Source organism: Orcinus orca, chromosome X (genome assembly GCF_937001465.1).
Source record: "Orcinus orca chromosome X, mOrcOrc1.1, whole genome shotgun sequence".
In the NCBI taxonomy this organism is placed as follows: domain Eukaryota; kingdom Metazoa; phylum Chordata; class Mammalia; order Artiodactyla; family Delphinidae; genus Orcinus; species Orcinus orca.
The window spans coordinates 100978517-101004684 of NC_064580.1; the positions used below are offsets into that span (position 1 = coordinate 100978517).

Below are 26168 nucleotides of genomic sequence, written 5' to 3' on the forward strand. Positions count from 1 at the left end.
AATATAAAAACAGCTCATGCAGCTCAATATTAAAAAAACAAACAACCCAATCCAAAAATGGGCAGAAGACCTAAATAGACATTTCTCCAAAGAAGACATACAGATGGCCAAGAAGCACATGAAAAGCTACTCAACATCACTAATAATTAGAGAAATGCAAATCAAAACTGCAATGAGGTATCCCCTCACATCAGTTAGAATGGGCATCATCAGAAAATCTACAAAAAACAAATGCTGTAGAGGGTGTGGAGAAAAGGGTACCCTCTTGCACTGTTGGTGGGAATGTAAATTGATACAGCCACTATGGAGAACAGTATGGAGGTTCCTTCAAAAACTAAAAATAGAATTACCATATGACCCAGCAATCCCACTACTGGGCATATACCCAGAGAAAACCATAATTCAGAAAGACACATGCACCCCAATGTTCACTGCAGCACAATTTACAATAGCCAGGTCATGGAAGCAACCTAAATGCCCATCGACAGACGAATGGATAACGAAGAAGTGGTACATATATACAATGTGATATTACTCAGCCATGAAAAGGAACGAAATTGGGTCATTTGTAGAGACCCAGGATGGATCTAGGGACTGTCATACAGAGTGAAGTAAGTCAGAAAGAGAAAAACAAATATCGTATATTAATGCATATATGTGGAACCTAGAAAAATGGTACAGATGAACTGGTTTGCAGGGCAGAAATTGCGACACCGATGTAGAGAACAAACGTTTGGACACCAAGGGGGGAAAGCGGCGGGGGCTGTTGGTGGTGGTGTGATGGTTTGGGCAATTGGGATTGACAGGTATACAGTGATGTGTATAATGACTAATAAGAACCTGCTGTATAAATAAATAAATAGATAAACAAATAAATAAAAAGAAAGTACAAAGTCAAAGTCCGCATCTCATACCCCATTCTCTCAACTCTTCACTCAAAGGCATTTGCTGTTAAGGGTGATATATATCCTTCTATCCATTGTATATAGAATTGCTTGAGTGAATGAAAAGGCACTGTCCTTGGAATGGAATTTTAGAGTGAAAGTTTTGTGTTTTCAATTGTTGAAAGAAAATACCTACTGTATACTAAGCGTTTTAAATGGACATGATCAATCCATATAAATACACAGCTAAAGTGAAGTGAGAACTCAGTCTTGCCCCATCTCCTTAACAGCGCTGGGCCAGCTCAAAGATGGTAGACCAGTACTGCCCCGAAGGGGCTTTGGAAATTTGTAGGAGAAAGGGTATTCTGTTGTCACAATGATTGGGAGGGTGGAATAAGGGGCTGGGACATTAGACGTGCTGCAGTGCATATGGCAGTCTCACCGAATGAACAACTGTCCTGTGTCCCATACAATCTACAAATATTTTGGTGGGCATTCATGTTGGTGAAGAATCTTTATTATCCTGGGCCCAGTGCCTGGCTACATTTTACATATAAATTCATCCACAGTTTTTTTTTTTTCCTTTGTCATATTTTTAATATACATTGAATTTTCCAGGAATACAGCCACCATGTAAATAGAGAGTTAAACGTTTTGGAAAGTTGCGTCACTGTGACATTTTAAGTCCTAAACCAACATATTTTTATTAGTCTCTATTTATAACTAGTGCATTCACAGTGATTCTATTTGTAATCTGACTATGCTACCACTATACCCAAGCTTATACATAATGATATATATGTTTATTGTATAAATTACTTGCCTTTTGGTTCCTTTTATATTGTGTCTAGGGTGTGTTGTTCATATTTTTTTAAAGTATGTGTATAGTAAATTATATCATCTATAAATTCTAAAAAAAAAAAAGAGCAGTGGCCACTCGTGTTGGCTGAAAAAGCACATAGACTTATAGGAATGGGTAAGCCAAAGCCTGGAGCATATAAAGTTGAAAAAAGCTTTAAATTTGTGCATTTTGAGCAACATGCACTTTCCTAAACTTCTGGTCTGAGTGTAAATTCTTATATCTTTTGTGGTGGGCAGTGTTGGCAAATTGTACCAAAAATGATAATAATAATCCAATCTCATTGGCATAGCAATTCTATTCTTAGAAATGTATCATAAAAAACTAAACAAAGGTGACTTCCCTGGTGGCACAGTGCTTAAGAATCCACCTGCCAATGCAGGGGACACAGGTTCGAGCCCTGGCCCAGGAAGATCCCATATGCCGTGGAGCAACTAAGCCCGTACGCCACAACTACTGAGCCTGTGCTCTACAGCCCGTGAGCCACAACTACTGAGCCTGCATGCCACAACTACTGAAGCCCACACACCTAGAGCCTGTGCTCTGCAACAAACAGAAGTCACCACAATGAGAAGCCTGTGCACCGCAATGGAAGAGTAGCCCCTGCAACTAGAGAAAGCCCACACACAGCAACAAAGACACAAGGTCAAAAAAAAGCTGAACAAAAGAATATGTAAAAATTTAGCTACAAGGATATCAACCATAATATTACTTATTAAAGTGAAAAAATTAGAAAGAATATCAATTTAATAATTAGATATTTATTTCATTTTTTCTTTATCCTTAATAGACTTCATTTTTTTACAGCAGTTTTACATTCACAGCAAAATTGAGCAGAATATACAGAGTTCCTCTGTATTCCCTGCACTCCTCCCCTCACATGAACAGTCTCTCCCACAGTCAACACCCTGGCACCGGTGGTACATTTGTTACAATTCATTAACCTGTATTGATGCAACATTATCACTCAAAGTGCATGCTTTGCATTACAGTTCATTCGATGTTGTACAATCTGAGTTTTGACAAATATATAATTACATGTATCCACCATTACAGTAGTATTACTGCCCTAAAAATCCTTGGTGCTCTGCCTGTTCATCCCTTCCTCCCCCCCTCCAACTCCTGGCAACCGCTGATCTTTTAAGTGTCTCCATAGTTTTGCCTTTTCTGGAAGGTCATAGTGTTGGAATCATTAACATGCAGGCTTTTCAGATTGGCTTTTTTCACTTAGTAATAGGAATTTAGGTTTTTTTCATGTCTTTTCATGGCTTGATAGCTCATTTATTTTAGTGCTGAATAATATTCCATTGTCTGGATGCATTATGGTTTATTTATCAACTCACCTATTGAGGGACATCTTGGTTGCTTCCAAGTTTAAGCTACTTTGAATAAAGCTGCTATAAACATGCATGAGCATGTTTTTGTGTGGATATAAGTTTTCAGTTCATTTGGGTAAGTATCAAGGCGCACAATTACAGGATCATTTGGTAATACTATGTTTAGTTTTGTAAGAATCTGCCAGATTGTCTTCCAAAGTGACTACACCATTTTGCATTCCAACCAACAATGAATCAGAGTTCCTGTTGCTACACATCCTTGACAGCATTTGGTGTTGTCATTGTTTTGGATTTTCATCATTCTAATAGGTATATAGTAGAATCTTATTGTTGTTTTAATTTGCAATTTCCTAATGGCATATGATGTTGAGTATTTTTTCATATGCTTGCTTTCTATGTGTATATCTTTTAAAATGACATGTCTTTTCAGACATTTTGATTATTTTTACCTGGGCTCTTCATTTTCTTATTGTTGAGTTTTAAGTATTCTTTGTATATTTTTGATAACAGTCCTTTACCAGATATGCCTTTTACAAATATTTCCTCCCAGTCTGTGACTTGTCTTCACATTTTCTTGACAGTGTCTTTCATAGAGGAGCTTTGTTTAAAAAAAATTAGGGCACTTCTATGAGGTAAAATACAGCCACTTCAAAAGATACCACAGAAGAATATTAGCATAAATGTGTCCTCTCAGTGTATTGAGTGAAGCACTCAGATCTCAGATATGATGTGTGTGTGTGTGTGTGTGTGTGTGTGTGTGTGTGTTAGTTGGAGAGACATATGGATAGCTAGATAGATGCATGTATTAGTCAGGGTTCTCCAGAGAAAGAGAACCAATAAGAGATTATCTATCGATCTATGTCTCTATACCTATATATGTAAAGGGATTGGCTCACATGATTATGGAGCCTAAGTCCCAAGATATGCAGTTGGTAAGCTGGAGACCCAGGAAAGCCAATGTATAGTTCCAGTCCTAGTCCAAAGGCCTGATAAACAGAAGAGTCAATGATATAAATTCCAGTCCAAAATCTGGCCAAAATCTGGCAGGCTTCAGATGCAAGAATCACTGATGTTTCAGTTCAAGTCTAAAGGCAGGAAAAGACTAATGTCCCAGCTCAAGCCAGTCAGAGAGGAGGAGCTCTTTCTTGTTTGAAAGAAGATCAGACTTTTTGTTCTATTCAGGACTTCAACTAACTGGATGAGGACCACCCATGTCAGAGAGAGCAATCTGCTTTACTCAGTCTACCAATTCAGATATGAATCACATCCCAAAACACCCTCACAGACACATCCAAAATAATGTTTGACCAAATATCTCTGCACCTCGTGGCCCAGTCATGTTCACATATAAGATTATCACAGATCCACGCTTGTCAACATGGCCCCAATACACATCTCCTTAAATCACAATTAATCACCAAATAGAGACAATAAGAAGCTCATAATTCCATTTAACATGATACAGCTATCCTGTGTACAACTGAAAACACACTAGCCTCTTTCCCAGAAGAGGAGGTAGTCCTTGAGTGATGCTTACTCTTTTCCTTGATATCTCCTAACTTAAATACCATGAAGTAAAATGAACAACAATACTTAAATACTATGATATAAAGTCAATACATCTTATACTATATGTCCAGGGAATAAGAGAGTAAAGAAAATGAAGATCAATCTATCTATCTATCTATCCAGATATACAAATGTATTCATAAGAAAATAAGGAAGAAATATTCATGACGATTACAGTCCTATGTATGTAACTGGTCATGTGGTCATAGCTGGTATTTATAACTACCTTCTCTTGCTACCCATTCTGTTATTCCCTTTGCCTTCAGCAAGCACTTCAGTTGGTCATGTTGGTTGTTTACCTGGTGGGGTGACCCAAATCTTTATTTCTGAAAAGTCTGGGCCATTAGTAGTCCTGCCTAGATTGAGTTGTTGTTTTAAGTTTAAGTTAAACAACTTAAGTTTAATTTAATTGTTTAAGTTAAACAATTAAGTTTTACATTGACCTTAATCAATGGTCATGGTAATAATAAGAGAAACCCTAAGGTATCTCCCATATTCCAGACATTCTCTTCCTTACCCGCATCATGAAATAGTAGTCCAATTACCCTGTAGCAGTCAGGACCAATCACCCCAACCAGCACAATAACTCCCTTCTTTGCCTCTTGATTCAGAGGCATTATGAGCCCAAAGTGGTCAGGTGGTAGTCTTAACTTGCAGTTCAGTGGAATCATGGTTGTGCCTCCTGTCGGAATCATTCCTGTCTTTGGAATTAAGACCTCTAGGTCTGCAGAGCATAAGGTCGTGTGAACAGGAAGCAAAAATTTTGGTAGAGAGTCACTATGGTTAATGGTGAGTGGTACCACTCCCATTTCCACCCCTTTTTTTTCTAGACCTGTGAATCCTGGCTATGGGAGAAACAGGACCATAAATTGAATGCTGATTCAATGCATATACAGCCTTCTGGAAAACCTTGTCCCCACCCTACAAGGTATTGCAACTAGCTGGCATTATAACTGAGTTTTCAAAAGGCCATTACAACATTCTATCAAGCTACCTGCTTCAGAATGGTGGGGAACGTGGTAAGACCAGTGAATTCCATGATCATAGGTCCATTGCTGCACCTCTTTTGCTGTGAAGTGAGTTCCTGAATCAGAAGCAATGCTGTCTGGAATACTATAATGATGGATAAAACATTCTATAAGTCCATGGATGGCAGTTTTGGCAGAAGCATTGCATGAAGGGAAGACAAATCCATATCCACAGTAAGTGTCTATTCCAGTAAGAAAAAAAACCCACTTCTTCCATCATGGAAGAAGTCCAGTATAATCAATCTGCCATCAGATAACTGGCTGATTACCCTAGGGAATAGTGCCATATCAAGATTCAGGGGCTTCCCTGGTGGCGCAGTGGTTGAGAGTCCGCCTGCCGATGCAGGGGACACGGGTTCATGCCCCGGTCCGGGAAGATCCCACATGCCGCGGAGCGGCTGGGCCCGTGAGCCATGGCCACTGAGCCTGCGCGTCCGGAGCCTGTGCTCCGCAACGGGAGAGGCCACAGCGGTGAGAGGCCCGTGTACCGCAAAAAAAAAAAAAAAAAAAAAAAAAAAAAAATTCAGCATTGGTCTCTCCTGCTAGCAGATTGGGCATTCAGCAGTAGCCTTAGCCAGGTTGGCCTTGGTGGGTGAAAGTCCATGTTGCTGAGCCCATGAATAACCTCTATTCCTGCCACTATGACTACGTTGTTCATGAACCCTATGAGAGGGGTGGCTGTGGAAAGAGGTTGACTGGTATCCACAGGAAGCATCATTCTATCCATTCGATTATTAAAATTCCCTTCTACCGCGGTCATCTTTTGATGAACATTCATATGGGACACAGATATTTTCACATTTTTGCCCCATTCGAAGAGTTCTATCCACATACCTCTTTCCCAAATTTCCTTGTCACCAATTTTCCAATCATGTTTCTTCCAAGTCTCTGACCATCCAGCCAAACCATTGGCCAAACTGACCATGAATCAGTATATAATCTCACATTTGGCAATTTTTTCTTCCAAACAAAGTGAACAACCGTGTGTACTGCTTGAAATTCTTCCCAAGGGGAAGATCTCCCTTTATCCCTTCAGTAATGTCCCAGAGAGGGGTTGCAGTGCTACAGCTGTCCACTTTGGGGTGGTACCTGCATATCATGCAGAACTATCTGTAAATCAGGCCCAGATCTTCTCTTCCTCTAGCAGCTGATTATAGTGAACTCCCCATGAGGCTATAGATGCAGGTTGGGAGAGAGAAAGTTGGGTAACAAAAATGGGGACTAATGGCATTTGGTCCACTTATTCATGTAACTTACTTGTGCCTTTAGGGCCTGCTTGGACCCAATCACGTATATAACAGTTCCATTTGAATGATGGAATGCTGTTATGCACACCCAATTTTATGGCTTGGTGGGTCAGATAACACCCAGTTCCTGATGGGCAGCTCAGGTTACATGGTAACTTTGTGGCCCATGGTTAATGTTCAGTCTCTACTAAGTCCCAGTAGCAGGCCAAGAGCTGTTTCTCAAAAGTGGTGAAGATAAACGCAGAGGGTGGCAGGGTTTGCTCACAAGTCCTAATGTCCCTGCTGCACTATTGATTCTGCTGGATCATATTTGCTTGACGGCCTGGACCTATCACAGAGGCTTCTCATTTTTGGGTCCTACTCAAAACTAGCAGCTTTTTGGGTCACTCACTAGGTGGCCAGGATAACACACTCAAATGAGGGATATGTTGCCTCCAAAAATCCAGTGACACCTACGAAAAACTATGCCTCTTTTTTGGTAGTAGGAGGGGTCAGATGCAACAACTTATCTTTCACCTTAGAGGGGATATCTCTACATACCCCACACCACTGGACCCATAGAAATTTTAATGAAGTAGAAAGTCCCTGAAATTTGTTGAATTTATTACCCTCTGATGGGCAAAATTCTTACAAATAAGTCTAAAATAGTTGCTACTTCTTACTAGTCCAATTAGCATAATGTCATCAATGTAATGGACCTATCTCGTGGAATGAGAAGGCATTCAAGATGTCTACAAACTAAATTATGGCACAGGGTGGAGAGTAGGACAATGAAGGTGCATTGCTGGCCTTGCCAACTGAAAGCAAACTGTTTCTGTCACTCTTTACTAAAAGATCTAGAGAAAAAAGCATTTGCTAGATCAGTAGCTTCCTACCAGGTACTAGGGGATGTGTTTATTTGCTTGAGAAATGAAACCACATCTGATACAGCAGCTACAAATGGAATCTGCTCCTGGTTTGGCTTGCGACAATCCACTCTTATTCTCCAAAATCGATCTGTGTTCTGCACAGGACAAATATGTGAGTTGAATGGGGAGGTATTAGGAATCACCACCCTTGTTTATCTCACGGCCTTGATCATAACACTAATCTCTGCAACCACTCCAGCAATGCAGTGTTGCTTTTCATTTACTATTTTTCTAGGTAGAGGCGTTGCTTCCACTTAGTCTTTCACACCATAAGGGAACTACAGGTCAGGGAACCAATGTGAGGCTGCTGAGTATATCTATTCAAATTATGCATTTTGGAACTGGAGGAATAATCACGTGATGAATTTGGGGGCTCACTGTGTCGACTGTGAGATAGACTGGAGCTAAAACTCCACTGATCACCTGACCTCTGTCTGTGGATCACAGTGACCTTTTGGGTCTTGTGGAGTTAGTGTCAGTTTAGAGTCAATGTCTAGTAGTCCCCAAAAGGTTTGATTATTTCCTTTTCCCAAATGCACAGTTACCCTGCTAAAAGACCACAGACACTTTTATGAGAGGCTGGAAGAAAGATGAACAGTATAAATATTTCGTAGTGTGCTGAGGTCCTTCCTCAAGAATCATGGCCTTCCCTTCGTCTTGGGTCTGTAAACTGGCTCAATACTATGAATTAATTTGGGAGGGGCATGACTCTTTGTTTTTATGATTCAGGTTAGACATTTGTTCACTTGAACTAGAACTTTCCTGCTTGTATGGATTAAGTAAGAATTAAGAAAGTTTCCTATCTATTTCACTTCTAGGAACACCATGATCAACTAGACAATGCCACAGGTCTATGCTAGTCAGACTATTCTGACTCCTTCTTTGACTATGCTGTCCATTGTGGTAACAATACTCACCTTGCCTTTGGCAGTTGAGTGCTGCCACTTGGTCCCTGCCACCCCAGAATTCAATTACTCCCATTGCATTTAGGTTTCCCAACTGAAAAATGCAGTTCGCACTGTATGTTCTGGCCTAAAGGGAAGAGCAAGCACAGAGTTCTTCAAGGATGTCAGGGTTCATGTCACAAATTTATATCTTATTGTATTGGTAGAAGGTATCTCTTCTGTACCCTCCCAGGGTGGGTGAGTAGATCTAAAATGACAAATCCACTTTAAAATACCTATTTCTCTAAACCTTTGAATCCCTTCCTCTACATTAGACCAAGGTAGGTCCAGCATTTCTAACTTGCTCACTTTGGTCTGCCTTTTGGTCCATGTTTTAGCCAACCAACCAAACTGTCAGAGCCTTTTCTAACTCTCCAACCTGTAACATTAAATGCAGAATCTTTGATTAGCGAGCACGTATCCATAAATTTGGGCTGATCCAACTTTATATTCCTTCCACCATTATCCCACACCTTTGATATCCATTCCTACCCATTTTCTCCAGACATCTGTCTGCATAAGATAGAAAACTCAAGTAGTTCTTTTGGAGTAGAGTGCACCTCCCCATGGGTCACAGTTTGTGTCTCACTTTTAGAGTCCTGCTGGAACTTGAATCTAGTTACAGAACTAGAAGCAACAATTGGTGATGGAGTGGGTCCTGAGGAGACTCAGAATTCTTTTGCATGGCAACTACCTCAGGAGAAGCCATTACAGTTTCCTTAGGTAATGCTGGATTAATCCCCTCAAATGTGGGTAAAGAGGCTGCTACCACTGAGGGTTGAGAGGCTTCTTCCACTGGCAAAGAATACTTGTCAGAATTTAGGAGCTCAATGTCCTCAGCTTCATCAGGGTCTTCCCACACATCCCCATTCCAATTTACAGGATGTCATTCTTTCCCAATCAATGCCCTCATGTTAAACCACAGACCATGTGAGACTGGGAGTTCAATTTGCATTGTAATTTAACCAATTGCCAGAAGAGATACTGCATTTGATTTTCCCTTGAACTGGGAATTCAAATCTCTGAGCTCATTTTTTGCTTTCCCCACTTTGTCCGGCAACATCAGATCTTCCTCTTCTTAAAACATCATCAGTCCTATCAGATTAGAACTCCATCCTTATGACTTCATTTAACCTTAATGACTTCCTAAAATCTCTACTCCAAATATAATCACATTCAGGGTTGGGGCTTCAACATGTGAATTTTGGGAGACACAATTCAGTTCATAACAATAGATAATAGCATACTCAATGAGACCATTTCAAATTATTATCCACAAATATTTCAAGTTGTTAAGACATCAAGAAACACTGCAGTGGATTTGTTGTTGTTGTTATAGGAATGATCACTTCAGTGGTAATGAATGTAGAGCAAGTAGGGATCCAGTTTTCAGAGAAAAGGCTACAACTGGAAATTTGAGGGCTTGGCAATGGTCTGGTGGTTCCAGGCAATTGGAACTGTGCCAACTGTATCCCATACAGATTGGTATATTGACCTTGGGAATTTTTTGGGAAGAGGCAATTGGCAAAGGGGCCTTCTGAGAGGAAGGGAATCAAGTACTAGACCCTTTTTCTAAGAAGTTCAAAGTTTGCTTGCAGTATATCTTATGCCCTGAGGTGTCGCTTACTAATGTGATCGTTTAAGAAGCAACAGCAGTTTTACTACCCACCCCCTCTGCCAACCAGGGGTACTCATTTTTATTGAGAAGAAGTTTGAACTGTGACTTCAACTGCATATGAGAGCTTCATTTAAGAAAGGAGAGGATTGGTTCCTGGTGTCAGGGAGGAATAAATTTTTCTCTACTCTTCTAGGTTCTTTTGGCTGGTCTAAGAATTAAATTGACATGAGTAGGTTAACATGAGAAAATCAAACAAAAGTTTAATAACATGTATATATGAGAGACACCCAGGAGAACTGAGTAACTTGCCAAAATGGCTGAAGCCGTCGCCTTAAATATCATCTTCAGCTAGAGACAAAAGGGGATGCTGGGAATAGGGGTTTGGGACTTCAAAGGGAAGGAAGGCAATTTATATGGAGATGGAAAAGCAAATGTTTGGTAAATAAATGTATGCTAGGCCAGGCAGAGACAGCGGGAGACAGAGAGGAATTGTAACAAACAGACTTTGATAGGTTCCTCCCTGTCTACACACCTAGTTCATAGTATAATTATCTATGGTAATATCTCCCTTCCTGGAACAGATCCTATATCTACATTCTTTAGGCATTTAGGGGGAAGGTCAGAGTTTGTTTCTGAGTTTTTTGGGCCTTGATTGTTCTCAGCTCAAAATAACCCGCATGCCAAAGAGACATTTTGAGGTGGCAAGTTTTGCTCCCCTACACTGGTATGGCATGTTCCTCCTCCTGGATTTCTGTTGATCCCTCCTGGCTCCATGAAGATGCCAAAACAAATAAAGATGTGTTTGAGACCTTGTCTACTGTGGCATGCATCATATATAGGTGAGTGTAACACCGGAAGAAGAAGCTTCCTTTTTCTTTCTCTTACACTCTATCAGATGGCTTGTGTAGATCACTTGGAAACTCCTTAATGTGTACAGGAGTCTGTACCAGTCTGAACTGGTACCAGTCAGTCTGGAACAGTCTGAACCATCTGTTCTTATGTAGACCAACTGATACATAATGTAGCAAAAAACAGCAGCAGAAAGTGGGCGAGAAGTCTTATCAGATTTTCCAATATTTTCTCCCACTGGGCAATAGTAACCGGGTTTGATCTCTTGGATTGTTTAAAGCCCTGAAGATTTGGGACTTATCATAGGAAAGGAAGACCCAACAAGGGAAGAAACAATATTTTCCAGTAAACCAGTTGGGAGTTTGGGATCAAAATATTTTAAATATTAAGAAAAATGTACCACAGGATGATGAAGGATATATCCATTAGATAATAGATGAAAAGAGAAAGAAATATGGATATAGATAAAGAGATTATATATATATAATATATATATATAGTATCCATATATATATTCACACAGTATACACAGTATCTATCTATCTACCTATCTATGTCTATATTTATATTTATAATTTTACCTCATGCAACTAACAGTCATTATGTCTGTGGCTAATTTTTATCCATACAGTTAAATTTTTCAACAAGAGAGTATTGATTCTTAATAAGAAATACATATAAATTATTTTTAATTTTAAAAAGAATGCTCTCTTCCTAGAAGAAAGAATTTCAAAAAGAAAGATTTCTCATTCTGAAGATGTTAACCCTTTGTAGATATGTTTGTGCAAGTGAGAGTCAATGTTTAGAAGGCTATTCAACTCAGCTGTAAGCCACTGGTTTTTTGCAGGAAAAGTGATTATGTTTTGTGATAGCATATGGATTTCTGTTATTTTATGTGAATCATCATTGTTGATGTAATTCATCTAGGAGTTAACAAAATAATTAAGTGCTACATTTTCCTTATTATCTCAATCCATTCTTGCTTCAGTCACCTCATGTGGTTAACTCAGCTTGTCAAGTTTGGATTTTTCTTTTGTTGATATGTCAGGCCAGCAAACAGCTTTCCACTCTCAGATCCCTGTGGATAAAAAAAAAAGAAAAGTCAAAATAGAATGTGCTTTCCTTTAGATTGTCCTCTCATTTTGCTACAGACCTCAAAAGATCAGAAAAAAAAAGGGATTTTTCCCAAACATTTTATTTAGCAGATCTAATTTAGGGATATAAAATGTAACAATAATTAATACTTGGCTTTCCATAATAAAAATATATATGTTTTGCAAATTGTGAGAGATGAATTTCTCTGGTAATCCTGTATAATCTTATTTCACAGAGCTGGCATTTGTGTCAACAATTTTGTTCCTCAAAAGAAATGTTTGAGGTGTCAGTCTTGCTTTGTGTATGGGGGTAAAGGGGGCAGCAGCAGGGGCAGGGGGTAATGGTTACTTCATGTAGTTCTATAGAGCATGGAGCACAAGAAAAGGGCAGTGGAGAACCAGGAAGAAAGCCTCATCAATTTGCCTCCTCTCTTTTTCTCCATACGTGCAAATATACCACCTGTCCAGTGCTCTAGTATTGCCGTGGTCAGGGACACACAAGCAGTGTGGTCTGGGGGGAAAGTTGAAGGACTGAGCAAGACTGTCTCTGAAATATCTGCTTGGTAGCCTAAGATTCATTTAAACTACTAAATACCTCTATTAGGATTACCCAGATCATTGGTCAGAGGCAAACTTAAAGATGAATAGGGACTCACTTGTGCCTCAGTATCCTTATATGTAAAATGAGAATAATTGAGTCGTTGTGGGAATAAAATGGGATAATAAAATACTTACAGTAGTATATATCATATAGTGCTCACAGAATCGTAGCTATTATTGTTATTATTATGTGGTTCTTGGGCGTTATGTGGGTGAGGTGAATAAAGGTGGAACCATGGAAAGGAAAGGGGATTAGGTAATACCTGGAAATGATACAAACAAAATGAGAAGAATACAGTTTCATTTCCTATCTGAGAAACTTACCTGAAGTTTACATTTTCAAAGAAAAAAGAGGACATTTATACCTTTGTATACTCCTGCAATCAGAGTTCACATGTTTGTGTACCATCTTCTTAATGACATTTCTTCTTAGTCCCAGGAAAGACCACTGGAGTCCAAGCCTCAGAGAATTACTTAGGGCTCAAAACTGGGCATCTAAGGAAGTGGAGGCCAGGCTTAAAATCCCAAGAACTAGAGAAATAATTCTCTTCATTAAGGGAACTCCCAGGGGAGGGAGGTTTGTATTATAATTAGTATAATCATTGTTATCCTGGTAGAGGAACTGACATGAACTAATGTTGGAAGCTGAGTAGGTGTTCGTCAATTGAATGAGAGACCCTGAGGGCGGGGTGGTTGGAGGGGTGTTCAGGACGAGAGAGTTGTGTGAGCCAAAGCAGACAGGTGTGAGCGAGCATCAGGCTTGAAAAAAAGCAGTTTAAGTCCTTTTGTGATGCTTGAACACAGAATGCAAGAGAGAGATGGCAAAGAGAAAAAAAGCCAGCGAGGCAGGGAAGAATCAGATTTCCGGTGGTCTTGTAGACTGTAACAAGAAATCTGGATTTTCCTTTCATAATTAATAAGGTTTTATGGCTGAAGACTCAAGAGCGGGAGACTAGAAGAGTATAGCAAGAAGCCAGATAAGGAATGATGGGGGCTGAAACTAAGAAATATCAGTGGGGACTGTAAGGAAGATAAGGATACAAGAGAAGGTAAGAATCCATAAGTGGAGGTAGTTACAATAAAAACGTAAAGCACACATGATCTTCCAATTAAAGATTTTATTTAATGAGATGTTTTACAAAATTATTTAAAATATGAAGTCATGTTTGCTTATACATTTAGCTATTTGTTTTTATTGATAATAATAGATTACATGAAATTAGGACTTTCCCAGAAAGTGGAGCCAGAGTATTTTTGGATCTATAGCCCTGGAATCTGGCAAAGACACCAAGCTTCTGTAACTTTATTTCTACCTCAGAGGTCAGTATTGGTCTAGGAAGGTCCTAGATAACCTGATATAATATGGGGCTGGTGCAGAATGAAATCTCTAACTTCTAAAATTAAGATGAATACTCTAAGTTAACTCTAGGTACCTCATTCAGTTTCAGGCACTCCTCAAACTTTGGAGTTCTAATAGTGTTGAAAGGAGATCTATGGACCAGTGATTGGTATAGAAGAGTTCCGCAGAATTCTATAAATTCTGGAACAAGCAGTATCCATAGGTATAGGTTAAGTCTACCCCATGGTCTATATTTTCAAAGCCACATTGCATTGCCCTGACAGGTTTGTTGTGTGACACCATACGTATCATTTGCTGGATCTCTTTGTCCTCCTTGGGTATCAAAATTCCATTTTGACATAATCTTTTCCTATGCCCATTAAGGGTTTATTACAACGTAAAGAGTTAAATAAGCCACCCAGATATTTTGGGAAGCAACCCAGAACCAAAGCATCAATAATAAAACTCAAGTCAACTTCCTATATATCAAAGCACCACATCCCAAAGGTCAAGGATGTAAAAAATGACCTTTACATTTTATACACTAAACACTGTTTAGTTATTTTCAAAAAATTATCAGAGAACATAGAAACCTTCAAACAGTAGATAGAAAATGGATAGAAAGTTAAAAAGTGTTTATTCAGACTTTAGTGAACAAATATTTGTTTATTGCAAATCTATGTTATTATACATTTTACTTCCTATAACTCTAAATAAAAGCTAAAATGTAGGAGTACATGTGATCTAATCTACATTCCTAACCCTACTCAATAAGTAGCTATATCTTAAATACAAACTTATGCTCAAGCGAAATATAAAAGGATTATTATTTATAATATAAAGTAGAAGGCATATGCCTAGAGCCTGAATAACTGGTACCAATCTATTGTAGTACACCGCACTTAGAAGTGCTCATTTATTTTAGCGTAATGTCTTGTAAATAGTGCAGTGAGTTAAAAGACCAGCCTTGGTTCAAGAGGAAAGCTTGATGAAAATGGATCTAAGAACCAATAAAAACTCCAGCATATCTCAAGGAGAAATCTGAAACTCCAAATCCTCATTCATAACTTCCTATTAATTATAATTGGAGATAAATTCCCAGTTACTTCTCAGTTATGGGTACATCTCCCCAGTGACAGTCTAGTACAGATAGACCAGAAAAAAAAAAAGGTGGGCAATTCTTGAAAGTCACTGGAGGATAAAACTTAGAGTTACATTTGGTTTCCTGTTCTAGAAGAGTGAGAGAAGATTACATGAAGGGGAAGAACTTGTTATTTTACTAAAGCCATTAAAAGATAATTCAGGGAGATCTCAAACCAAGTAACCATGTTGATAACATGCATTCCACTCTCATGTTTAAGACACAAAGGTCTCCATTTCTCTAAGGGAACTGCTTTTTCGGCATGACACGCTCTCTCTCTTGCCTTGGAGCCAAGTAATCGGAACCCTAAACACACGGCGGAGCTTCTGTTGGAACCGGTTTCCAACAAAACAATACAAAAAGGGATTAATGCAGCTGTTGGTGAATCCCAGGAGGATGGCAAAAGGAAGTGCCAGGTCAATGACTGCTATAACTTCACAGCTATTAATGACACCCATCCAGGCCAGAGCATCCAGGAAGGTCAGAACATGGAAGGGAAGCCAACAGATGATGAACGCCAGAACAACAGCAGCTGCCATCTTCAGGACTTGGTCACGAGTTATTCTGTTCTTCCCATAGCTATTGGTCTTCAGTAGGTGTTTTCTGATTCCAAAATAGCATGTTGCTATGAATATTAAAGGGATAATAAAACCAAGGATATTTTTCATTAAGGCAATCCCAGCTGACCATTGGGCATACTTCTCAGGTGGGAAAGCCATAATGCAAGCATTCACTCCTAAATATTCAATTGTTCTGACATCTCGGAAGTAAAATGTTGGCAATGAGGACAGACAGGCCATACACCAAACAAGTGGAACTATATAAGATGCTTGCCAGGGATTTCTTCTTTGAGACAGAAAGGGGTAGATGACAGATTGGTACCTATCAACACTCATGCACGTGATAAAAAAAATGCTTGCAAACATGTTCAGGGTCAGGAAAGAACCAAAAACTTTACACATTACAGGTCCAAAGAGCCAGTCATATCTGTAAGAATAATAGGTTGCCCAGAGAGGAAGAGTAGCCAAAAGCAGTAAGTCAGCCACAGCCAGGTTGAAGATGTAAATGCTGGAAACCTTTTTAGGACCCTTTTGACAACAAAACAGTGTAACCACGATAGTATTGACAAGAAATCCAACCACAAAAATAATGTAGTAGAGAATAGGAATTGCATCTAAATGCTTATCTGATGGCTTATGGGAGCAGTTAAAGGTAGACTCATTGCCAGAAATGTTCACAAGTCCGACGTGAAGACTGCTGGTAATGTTTTTGCTGATGGTGGCAAGGGTGAAGTTGTCCTTCATATTGACTGAAATGTCAGCAGCTCCTAATTCTTACACCTTCTGGGGAAAAAAAAAACAACAAAAAAACCCAACAAAAACCTCTCAGAGCACATACAGAATTTAGGACATCATCACGTCATTAGCATTTTAAAAGTTTGTTGAAAGCAAAAAATGGTGGATGGTTATAGACAATATTGGGAAACGGAAGCATGCCTTATGAAATAAGAATGGATTTTACTTCTCGAAGAAGAAAAGAGAGTTTTCTCAATAATACCAAGAAGCATCAAGACTGAAAATTCTGAACAAAACTACATTTTGCCCATCTTTTCTATTATGTTGTGAAAAGGTTTAAAGAAAATTAATATTTCAAAAGGTTAGCCAGAATAGGAAACGCGTGAAACAAGAAGGAACTAAGAAATAAGACAAGTTAGCATTTCAAAAACACTTGAGCACATATCTCACTCTATATACTTTCTAGAAACCACACTGCTGCCTGCTATTGCATAGAGAAATGCCTTATTCAAGTAACTAATTATATACAAATCATTCCAGCAATGGAAAATATAAGTAACATAAACTATGGAAAAAATAAGTAAGTGTACAAAAGATTGAAAGAGAATATGCAAAAAGGAACATATTGGGATGGGGGATTATGGTTGGTTTTTGCTGATTAAAAATAATTCCTTTAGTTCTACTTTTCCATTGTTTTCACAATAATAATATAATTACGAGGTAGATATGGAATATGTGCATATTTTTAAAAGCCCCCATCACATTTTAATAGAGACTATTACTTTTACATATAGATACTTAAGTTTAATCCATTTAAAAGAAAATCTATTTTCTTTTGCAATTAGGAAAAGAAAAAGAAAAAAATAGCCAAATCTGATTTAGGGTCAAATAGAAAAAGTTATATTGCTCAATGAAATAAGAATTGAATATCAATGATTAATCATGATATAATTGTATCATTTTTTCCTTTGCTATTTTAGTTTAACACAACTAAGTAGTAACAGTGCTACTTGGCTCTCAAATGTTATGATCAATATTCAGGGTTTTGTGATACTGTTAGTTTTAGTAGCAACTTTATTTTAAAACAAAAGAAAATTAGCTGAAGATAAACACAGTAAAGGAACAGCTATTCCTTTAGATAGTTTCAAAACACAGATAAATAAACTACTCAGTGAAAATGTAATCAGCAAAGAATCTCCTAATAAACAGCAAACTTACAATTTTTGTCTAAAGCTTATTCTTTCGTAATCTTGACCTAACAAATTAACATGAAAGAATCTAAAATAAACCCACTTGAAGACTTACTGGTTGTTGGAGTTTAAAGCTTAGTTATCATAAATCAGCTTGCCTAGTTCCTAAGTGCACCCCTGTAAGAGAAACAGCAGTTAAATAATTTAGGAGTTTTGCAAAATAGTGTTAAAATACAGGAAAAAGGAAAAGTTCATCCATAAAAAATATTTTCATTTAATGTATGTTCTACTTTCCAAACAGAGTATATATAAATTGTGCAGACCTACCTTAAAAATTCAGGCTGAAAATGCTTTTAATTCTGTGCTTATTCGTTCCCTTAGACTCGGGGACGTAATAGCACCAGATCTCCGGTTTCCTTCTTATATGTTCGGTCTGTCCACTGGGAGCCTTCAACCTACATAATTCTAGGGCTGACTTATGAACACTTGCCAGTTTTCCAGAGTTTTTTTTTTTTTTTGGCTGCAAAACATTAATCTGAAATTCTCACTGTCTCCAATCATAACAGCTCATTCAAATAAATCTCAAACAAAAAAATGAAGTTTCCACAAATGTGTTAGAGAATTTTGAAGTCAGTGGCTTACTTTAAAAGAAGAATATAATTATTTGCAGAATTTTCTCTTTCTTTTACCCTGATACTGGCATTCTAAAATGAGTTAAGGAGTGGAGACTAGGGAATTTATTCTAGTAGTAGAATCTTTGTCCATCAGCATCTTTCGCAACCTTCATTAATTTTTGAAAAATTTACCCCTGCTTATTAAAGAACAGCAGCAACTTCACTTGAAGTCTAAAATTTCTCCCTTGCTTTAAGCAATTTTTGTTGGCTTGTTGCTGGAGAGGTGGTGATAGTAGGGATATAATTCTCATGTCTTCTAAAAGAAGTATTAACATGTAGCATCTCCTTTCATGGGTCCCTGTCATATTTGCGGTTTAAGTACAAAGCACACAGGGTGAGAAGGATTAGGCAGCTACTGCAGCCTAGATCACTGTTGTTTTTCTTTTTGTGGGAGTGGGGGTGATTAGCCTCACACAATAACTCTAGTAGAAGCAGGAGTGACAAAAAGAAGAAAGTTAAGTACATAAGAAGTGATAAGAAGTGATAATACTAGCTGACAATAAACGCCATGTGCCAAATACCGTGCCAAGTGCTTTTTGCTCGATACTTTAATGGAGGGGCAATATAGCACACTGGTATGGACATGGCCTCTGGGTTCCAATTGCCTGGTTCACAAGCTCAGCTATACCACTTGTTAATTCCATGACCGTGGCCAAGTTACTTTCCTTCTTCATGTCTTAGTTTTCTCATCTGAGAAATGGGGATGATGTTAATTACCTGCATCATGGAGTTATGAAAATTAAATGAGCTTATATATTTAAAGTGCTTAAAACCGTGCCTAGTACATGGTAGATGCTATTATAGGCTATTAATATTACCTCCATTTTAAAAATCAGGAAACTAGGGCTCACAGAGCTTAAGTAACTTTTCTGAAGTCACATAGCTATTAAATGAGAACATTGGAATTCAAACTAAGGCACTCTAAAGTCAGAGCTGACGCTCTTAACCTCCACACTACAGGAGGGAGCATTAGCTGGTCCTTTAATCTCACCCTTTGTCCTAGCAAAGAGAAAACATGCAACATTTACAAAAAGTCCCTGCTGACCATTCATAAGCTGTTACAGAGCATTAAAGAAGGGAGAAAGAGTTTGAAGATTGTTATGTGGTAGAAAATATTCTTCTTCATTTTATTCCCCAAATGGAGACCACAGGTAGGTGAAATGTGTGACTAGTTTACTACAGTGAGTACAGAAAATCAGAGAACCCAGGACACTTACATGGGTATAAAGGATTCCAGTTATTTCTACTGATCATATTTTTCTGAGAGCAGTAAGAGTGCACCTACCCGGGCTGCAGGCTGCAGGCTGCAGGTGGAGGACGAGGGCAGGCAGGCTCTGAGGAAGTAGCTGGGGACCTAAGTAACGGTCTGGCAGAAGGAGCGCAACAAAGAAGGGAGGGTGGGTGACGGAAGACACAATTACAAATGACATGATACAAAACAGATGGCTTTTGACATTTGTCTGTTTCTCCGTTCATCTTGAAGTCAATCCTGTAGTGCACAGGCAGATGAGACCAGCAAGAAGAGGTCACCATTGCCTGAAAAATATAGTAGGATTCAAAGGTTTGCACAATACCATTTCACTGTTTCTTTCGGTAGACTGAACATTAAGCAAATGCTCCTAATATACAGACACAGCATTTTATGAAATCTCAAAATATTTGCTTCCTATGCTCTGGACAGATTCAGGTTGAGACTCTGTCCAAATGATGGAAAACTGATGTTTGGGAAACAAATGAGCGGGCACATATGGTTATCGGCAGGAGAGTTGAAATGGGAACTGGTTTCACTCTTTGTTTAAGCCTGGTTTCTCCCTCTATTTTGAATGTTTGTTTTTACCACGTACAGGGGAATTTTCCAGGCCAGAGCCTCCTGAGTGGTCACGATGGGTCAGATTCCCACCCTGCTCTATTTCTAGCCCCCTCTCATGCCCCTTTTAAAGAAATAGCCAGGAGGTGAGCTATAAACTTTTGAGAACAAACTGCAGGCTCGCCTCTGGGAGCCTTAGCCTTGAACACCCCCGAGGAGCAGGGGACCTTGTCTAGAGATTTTGTCCTTCATTACAGTAAGTTCTGACGTAAATAAAGTTTAAAGAGGCACACATTTCCCAGAAGATTAAGAGGACATTTACTCTGTTTCTTTATAATCTTAGGAGTAAAAATTTTCACCGGTCGAAGAAAAACTATGTAACTGCAGGGAAATAAGGGAAAAAAAGCAAAACAAGAAAAAAGGAAAAGCAAAGGAATATTGACACCACTTGAAGTAAGAAATATAGCATATTATTGATTCAGTAAAGAACTCCAAGTTGAGCCAACAATGTAAATACACTTTAGAATCAAATAAATGTCAGTCATGGGAAGCAGTACAACACACAAAAATTCACTCTCCTGGGGGCAGAGGGTAATTTTTCTGCTGGAAGATTGACTTTAAAAGCCCCAGGTCATTTGAATAAATTATGCAGCTCTTCAGGACAAGTGCAGCTTGGCTAGCAGAAGTAAACAATGGTAAATCATATTGAATTAATTTTTTTCTAGTGAATACCTTTTATTTATTGTGAGATTACTTAACGCTAAGTTTTAAAAAAAAAAAGATGCTCTTGAGAGGAATTTCTCCTCTGCTAAAAATCTCAGGAAAAATCTTATTTGTCCCTCTTGCCCCGACTCACACTGTTTTTTTTTTTTTTTTTGGCTGCACTGCCCGGCATGTGGGATCTTAGTTCCCTGAACCCACACCCCCTGCATTGGAAGCTCGGAGTCTTAACCACTGGAAGTCCCCAGATGAGGTTTTGAAGGAGAAAAGAAACTATTAAATGCAAAAGTCTGGATATACATGCCCTAGTTATAAAGGTGAGGATTAGAGGTGCAGATCATGAAATGATTAAATGTATATCGGCCTTCCTTTTTAGTTTGTTTTTCAGTCACCTCTCTGAGTTCCTGTCCAGAACAGTAGCATTTCCACTCTTCCCAACTTCAACACACACACACACACACACACACACACACACACACAAGTACCACCACCACCCCCCATTACCCACATACATACTTAACACTAATCTTTTTTCAATTCAGTTACCATAGGGCAGCCTTACTTGAATTGCCACTGGACTTTTCCAAACCTGGGGGTCCCTGAAAGGAGGAGAGTGAAGAGGATTGCCTTGTTGATATGTCCTTGCAGATTATTTTTGTGTCTCACTTTAGTTTCCAATACAATGAGAACAAGAATGTCAGGATGAAAACAAGTGAGAAAAAACAATAAGGACTTCTAATCAGAAATAACAATTAGATTGACCATTTTGTAGAAACCAGCCTAAAAATTCAGTCAAATGGCCAATATGAGTGATTGTTTGTACCAAATTAACTGAGTGCCTAGGCATCACATAGAGAGTGAGTGAGAGGACTATTAAATCAGTTAACAAGTGGAATCCATGCAGTGAAATGAATGGATGTCTGACTCAGTACATTCCTGAGACCGGTTGCTTCCAGCTGAATCTGGTCCCAAAAACATAAGGAGGAGGAAGAGTTCCAATTTCCCTTTACCCCAAAGGCATTTGCAGGCCTGAGCATCATGTTCAGAGCAGGATCTCACAAAAGGCACCCTAGTTCTACCAAATAGCATCTCAATATATGTAACCCAACTGTTGGAAAAATAAACAATTAAAAATAGTCTATATTTTTGACTCATATTCAAAATATCAGCTAACTGATATGACATTTTCTCCTATTTATCTGACTAAATTGATTATGTAGGGTATCACAATATGCCACTCCAAAGTATGCCACTTTGGCATAAGGATTATTTTGAGCTAAAGAAGATTGAGAAGAAGCAGATACAAGAAAAGCTCTCTGCCTTCCCCCTATTTGCCTAAAAGCAGGACATAAATTTGTAAACATGTCTCCCTTTCCTTTACCAAGAAGGACAGAATTCCTAATGAATAGGAGAAAACTTTAGACTCTATCGGCCCAGAGGTGGACACCAGGAAGAATCTACATAACAAGTCTTACTAAATAATCTTTATCTTCCATTCATTTCCCCCATATACAGTTGACCCTTGAACAAGGCAGGGGTTTTGGGGCATCAACCCCCGGGGGAATTGGAAAACCATGTGTAACTTTACAATGGGTCCTCCTTACCCACAGTTGCAAGTCGGCAGATTCAACCAACAGGGGATCATATAGTGTAGGAAGAATTTATTGAAAAAAATCTGCATGTAACTGGACCCTTGCCTTTCAAACCCATGTTGTTCAAGGTTCAACTGTATTGGGTTGGCCAAAAAGTTCATTTGGGTTTTTTCCGTAGCATCTTACATTCCCACAGTTTGCCACTAAAAATGTAAACCCCCTTTCCTTTGTCTTGTCAGTTCTCTACAATTTAATTGTTCTTTTATTAAGATGCTATATAAGCCCAAGTTCTGACCACCCCTTTGAGTTACTCATGACTGAGTTCTCCCACCCAAATGCAGAATGTGTATGTTCATAAACTGTTTTTTTTCTACTTAATCTGTCTTTTATAAGTGAATTTTGCAGTCCCAGCCACTGAACCTAAGTGGGTAATTTTTTTTCTCCTACGATTAGTTTGATTAAATTATCCAAAATGGCCAGTTAATTAAATTGAACAAACTAACCAGTTGTATTATCAAGCTTTAAATATCACTGTTAGGTAATGAGGATGTTTTGAGGGATATGTGTTCAGGTTGGATCTCTCATAGGGCAGTGGATCAACAAATCATTAAGTCTAGGGTTTGGTCCTCAGGCTTGAGGTCCAGAGACTGAATTTTCTCAGGATACCCAGGTTTTCAGCAATAAACTTGTGCCAACAAAATTCTTACAAAACTGATGTACCACCTTGACTGCTAATGTATTCATTTATAATAAGGATATACTGTTTTGCAATGACCATAAAGCTGTATTCTTTATCTAAAGCACCCTATCTCCTTCACAATATCAATAAAGGGGGGAAATCTGGCTTGGTGACTAGGCAAATCAGACCAGGAAAGCTGGTAACTGGGAGAATATTTCACTTCAGCTCTGGGAAATTCTATAGCAGGGATTATCATTCTCAAAGCCAGATTGATGATTCCCCCAAACCATTCTCTCTGCTGACTTTGCCTCTCTGAACCCTAATTTCTGGTAGCCACCCAATTCTATCGATACATTATTTTAAGTATTACTATTACTGATGAAGCTATAGTCACGTCCCTGCTCCAGGCAGCCTAGAAGGCATTAAAGCTCTTGTTTGATTAATTAGACAAACAAAGTTGGAGGATGGGCAAGGGTTGGGGGAGGGGAAGCAATGCCCCACTCTTTGTGTCTACAACAAAGATAGAGGGAAAGGGGGGGATAGCATCTCTCCAAAACTGGCCATCAGTTCACAGAGAATAATAAAAACAGATGGTTATTTGGCTTTGTTTGAGGGGCTCATTTGCCCCAACGTCTTCCTCAGGCCCCTAAAAAAACAGAAAAACAACAAAATGATGTACAACTTTGGGCATATTTTGCTTTTGGGGTATAAAATGATTTAAGATTGGAAGATAGAGGAAGATGACAGGAAGTTTGGGGGTGGGGTTCTGGGAGGATTCTGGGGTCTTAATTCCAAGGAAGTGAAAACAGGAGACTTATCACTGGGAATTCTGAGACTGCTTGAGCTTTTAGACATTTATCCTGCAGATATTTGGATTCATGGTGTTCAACACAGATTTGTAAAATCTATAACTGAAAGCAGAATTTTTATTGTAAATAATTTTCAATGTATCCCCCAAGACACTAGTTCATTTTCAGATATCTAGAAGTTGATAGAATTCTTTATGATTATGTTATTGCACATTATTTCAGTATTAACACCCATGTTTTATACTGGTCCTATTTTATATGTCACACAATTGAAATTATTCAGCTTCTATTTATTTTTAAAAATTGAGACATAACTCACATACCATAAAATTTACCCTTTTAAAACATACAATTCAGTGGTTTTTAGTATATTCACAACGTTGTGCAACTATCACCACTATATAATTCCAGTAGATTTTCATCACCTCTAAAAGAAACCTGATACCCATTAGCAGTAGCTCCCCATTCCCCGCCTCCCCTGCTTTTATTCTCCTTTTACGTTGAGCTTAAAAAAGTGAGCTGTAGCCTAGAAATTCCAAAACACATTGTCTAGAGAAAAAGATAACAAATCAATACGTAAATGAATGAACTTCAAGAACAAATTGCATTACTATTTTCATTGTGCTTTAGTTATTTTCAGTGGCATGTTCAGTGAACATTTAGTACTGTTAGTGTAAGTCTACTTCCCCTCAACTGTATACATTCTTGGTGAGTTATTTGTACTGAACTCCCAGTCAGAAGGTTTGGCGTTAATGCAAAAAATAAATGTCATGTAAATAGCCTCCAAGGTTGATTCCATCTGAAGGTCCCCAACCTTTTTATGAAGAGAAGTCACTTTTCATTTCCCCAGACATGAAGTCCCCTGGGGTTGTTAGGGAGGTGCTGACATTAAAGAACGTGAGTAGAGTACAGCAGAGGGCACCAGGCACTGTGCTGGGTACCAGACACACATTTCACGTGTACTTCTCAGTGATCCCGAGAGACTGTGATCATCCTCGTTTTCTAAATGAGGAGAAATTTGGAGACTGAAGTACAAAGAGGTTAAATAACTTGCCCAAGGTCAAACAGCTAGTAAATTATAGAACTGATGCTCAAACCCCAGCCATTATTTCTCATATACCATTCTGTTAAATATGAGGTACAAGGTGAATTAATTTCCCCAATTCAAGTGGAACTTTTAAGCATTCTGGGAATCTCTGGGTAAAAGTCAATTAGAAAAATGTTTTAAAAGCAGGATAGCTCAGCAAAAGAGAATAATTGGTAAATATGATATACTTAGGGCAAATCTCAGAGGCAAAATGTTGTAAAAGGAAGATTTTTCTTTTCAGAATCTTAACTCAAAGGTAAATTCCTGTAGCTAAGATGAAGTCACTAAGATGAAAGGAGCTTGAATTGCAACGGTTTAGGTCTTTGTTTATATAATTTAATTGACTGTACAAATCTCCTCAGAGTACTGGAAAAGCTTTTAAAAGAAATCTAAAACTGTATAAATATATAAAATAAAGAACAATGCATACACAACTTGTCCTACACTTTCAAAATAAATTTTTATAATCAGATTGTAAATTTCTAAAAATGTCTAATTTTCCCCTTGAAATTTTGCCAAATACTCTGAGAAGTTCCAGGCCCTGCAGACACACAGACTTAGTATCCTAAGATACTAATAGAGTCAAAGAGAAATGCAAGCTCCATTAAATACTGAGCGAGCTAACCTAATAATGCCTTCCCACTGCACAAGACAGCAAACTCTAGGCAGGAAAGGACAGTAGAGGAGGCAGGTGAGGAGGATACAAGTTCATTGCTTCAGCTGTTAAAAAGTAAATCTTTGAGAATAATGAACTGATTTGGGCCAGTAGGTTAATTACAGCAGTCCCGTGCTTGTTTGGGGGTTCAAGCGTGGAAGCTAGAGAGGAGAATGGTCCTCCTCTCTCTGGGAAGGAAGCACATGGAGAATGAAGGAATGAAAGGATTATCTCCTTCACCAG

General features: G+C 38.5%; 1 protein-coding gene across 1 annotated transcript; it reads right to left on the reverse strand.

Annotated features, from left to right (window-relative positions):
- Positions 1-14091: 14091 nt before the first annotated feature.
- AGTR2 (angiotensin II receptor type 2) lies at positions 14092-18323 on the reverse strand. The gene is made up of 3 exons (XM_004285102.3): positions 18230-18323; positions 18018-18079; positions 14092-16760 (listed from the first exon to the last, which is right to left on the reverse strand). The coding sequence occupies exon 3, from the start codon at positions 16719-16721 to the stop codon at positions 15633-15635; it is 1089 nt and encodes a 362-aa protein (XP_004285150.1). The 5' UTR covers positions 16722-16760; positions 18018-18079; positions 18230-18323; the 3' UTR covers positions 14092-15632.
- Positions 18324-26168: the final 7845 nt, after the last annotated feature.

Bases quoted from the DNA above. Each gene is read 5' to 3' on its own strand.
- AGTR2 (XM_004285102.3), bottom strand. From the start codon at position 16,721: ATGAAGGACAACTTCACCCTTGCCACCATCAGCAAAAACATTACCAGC.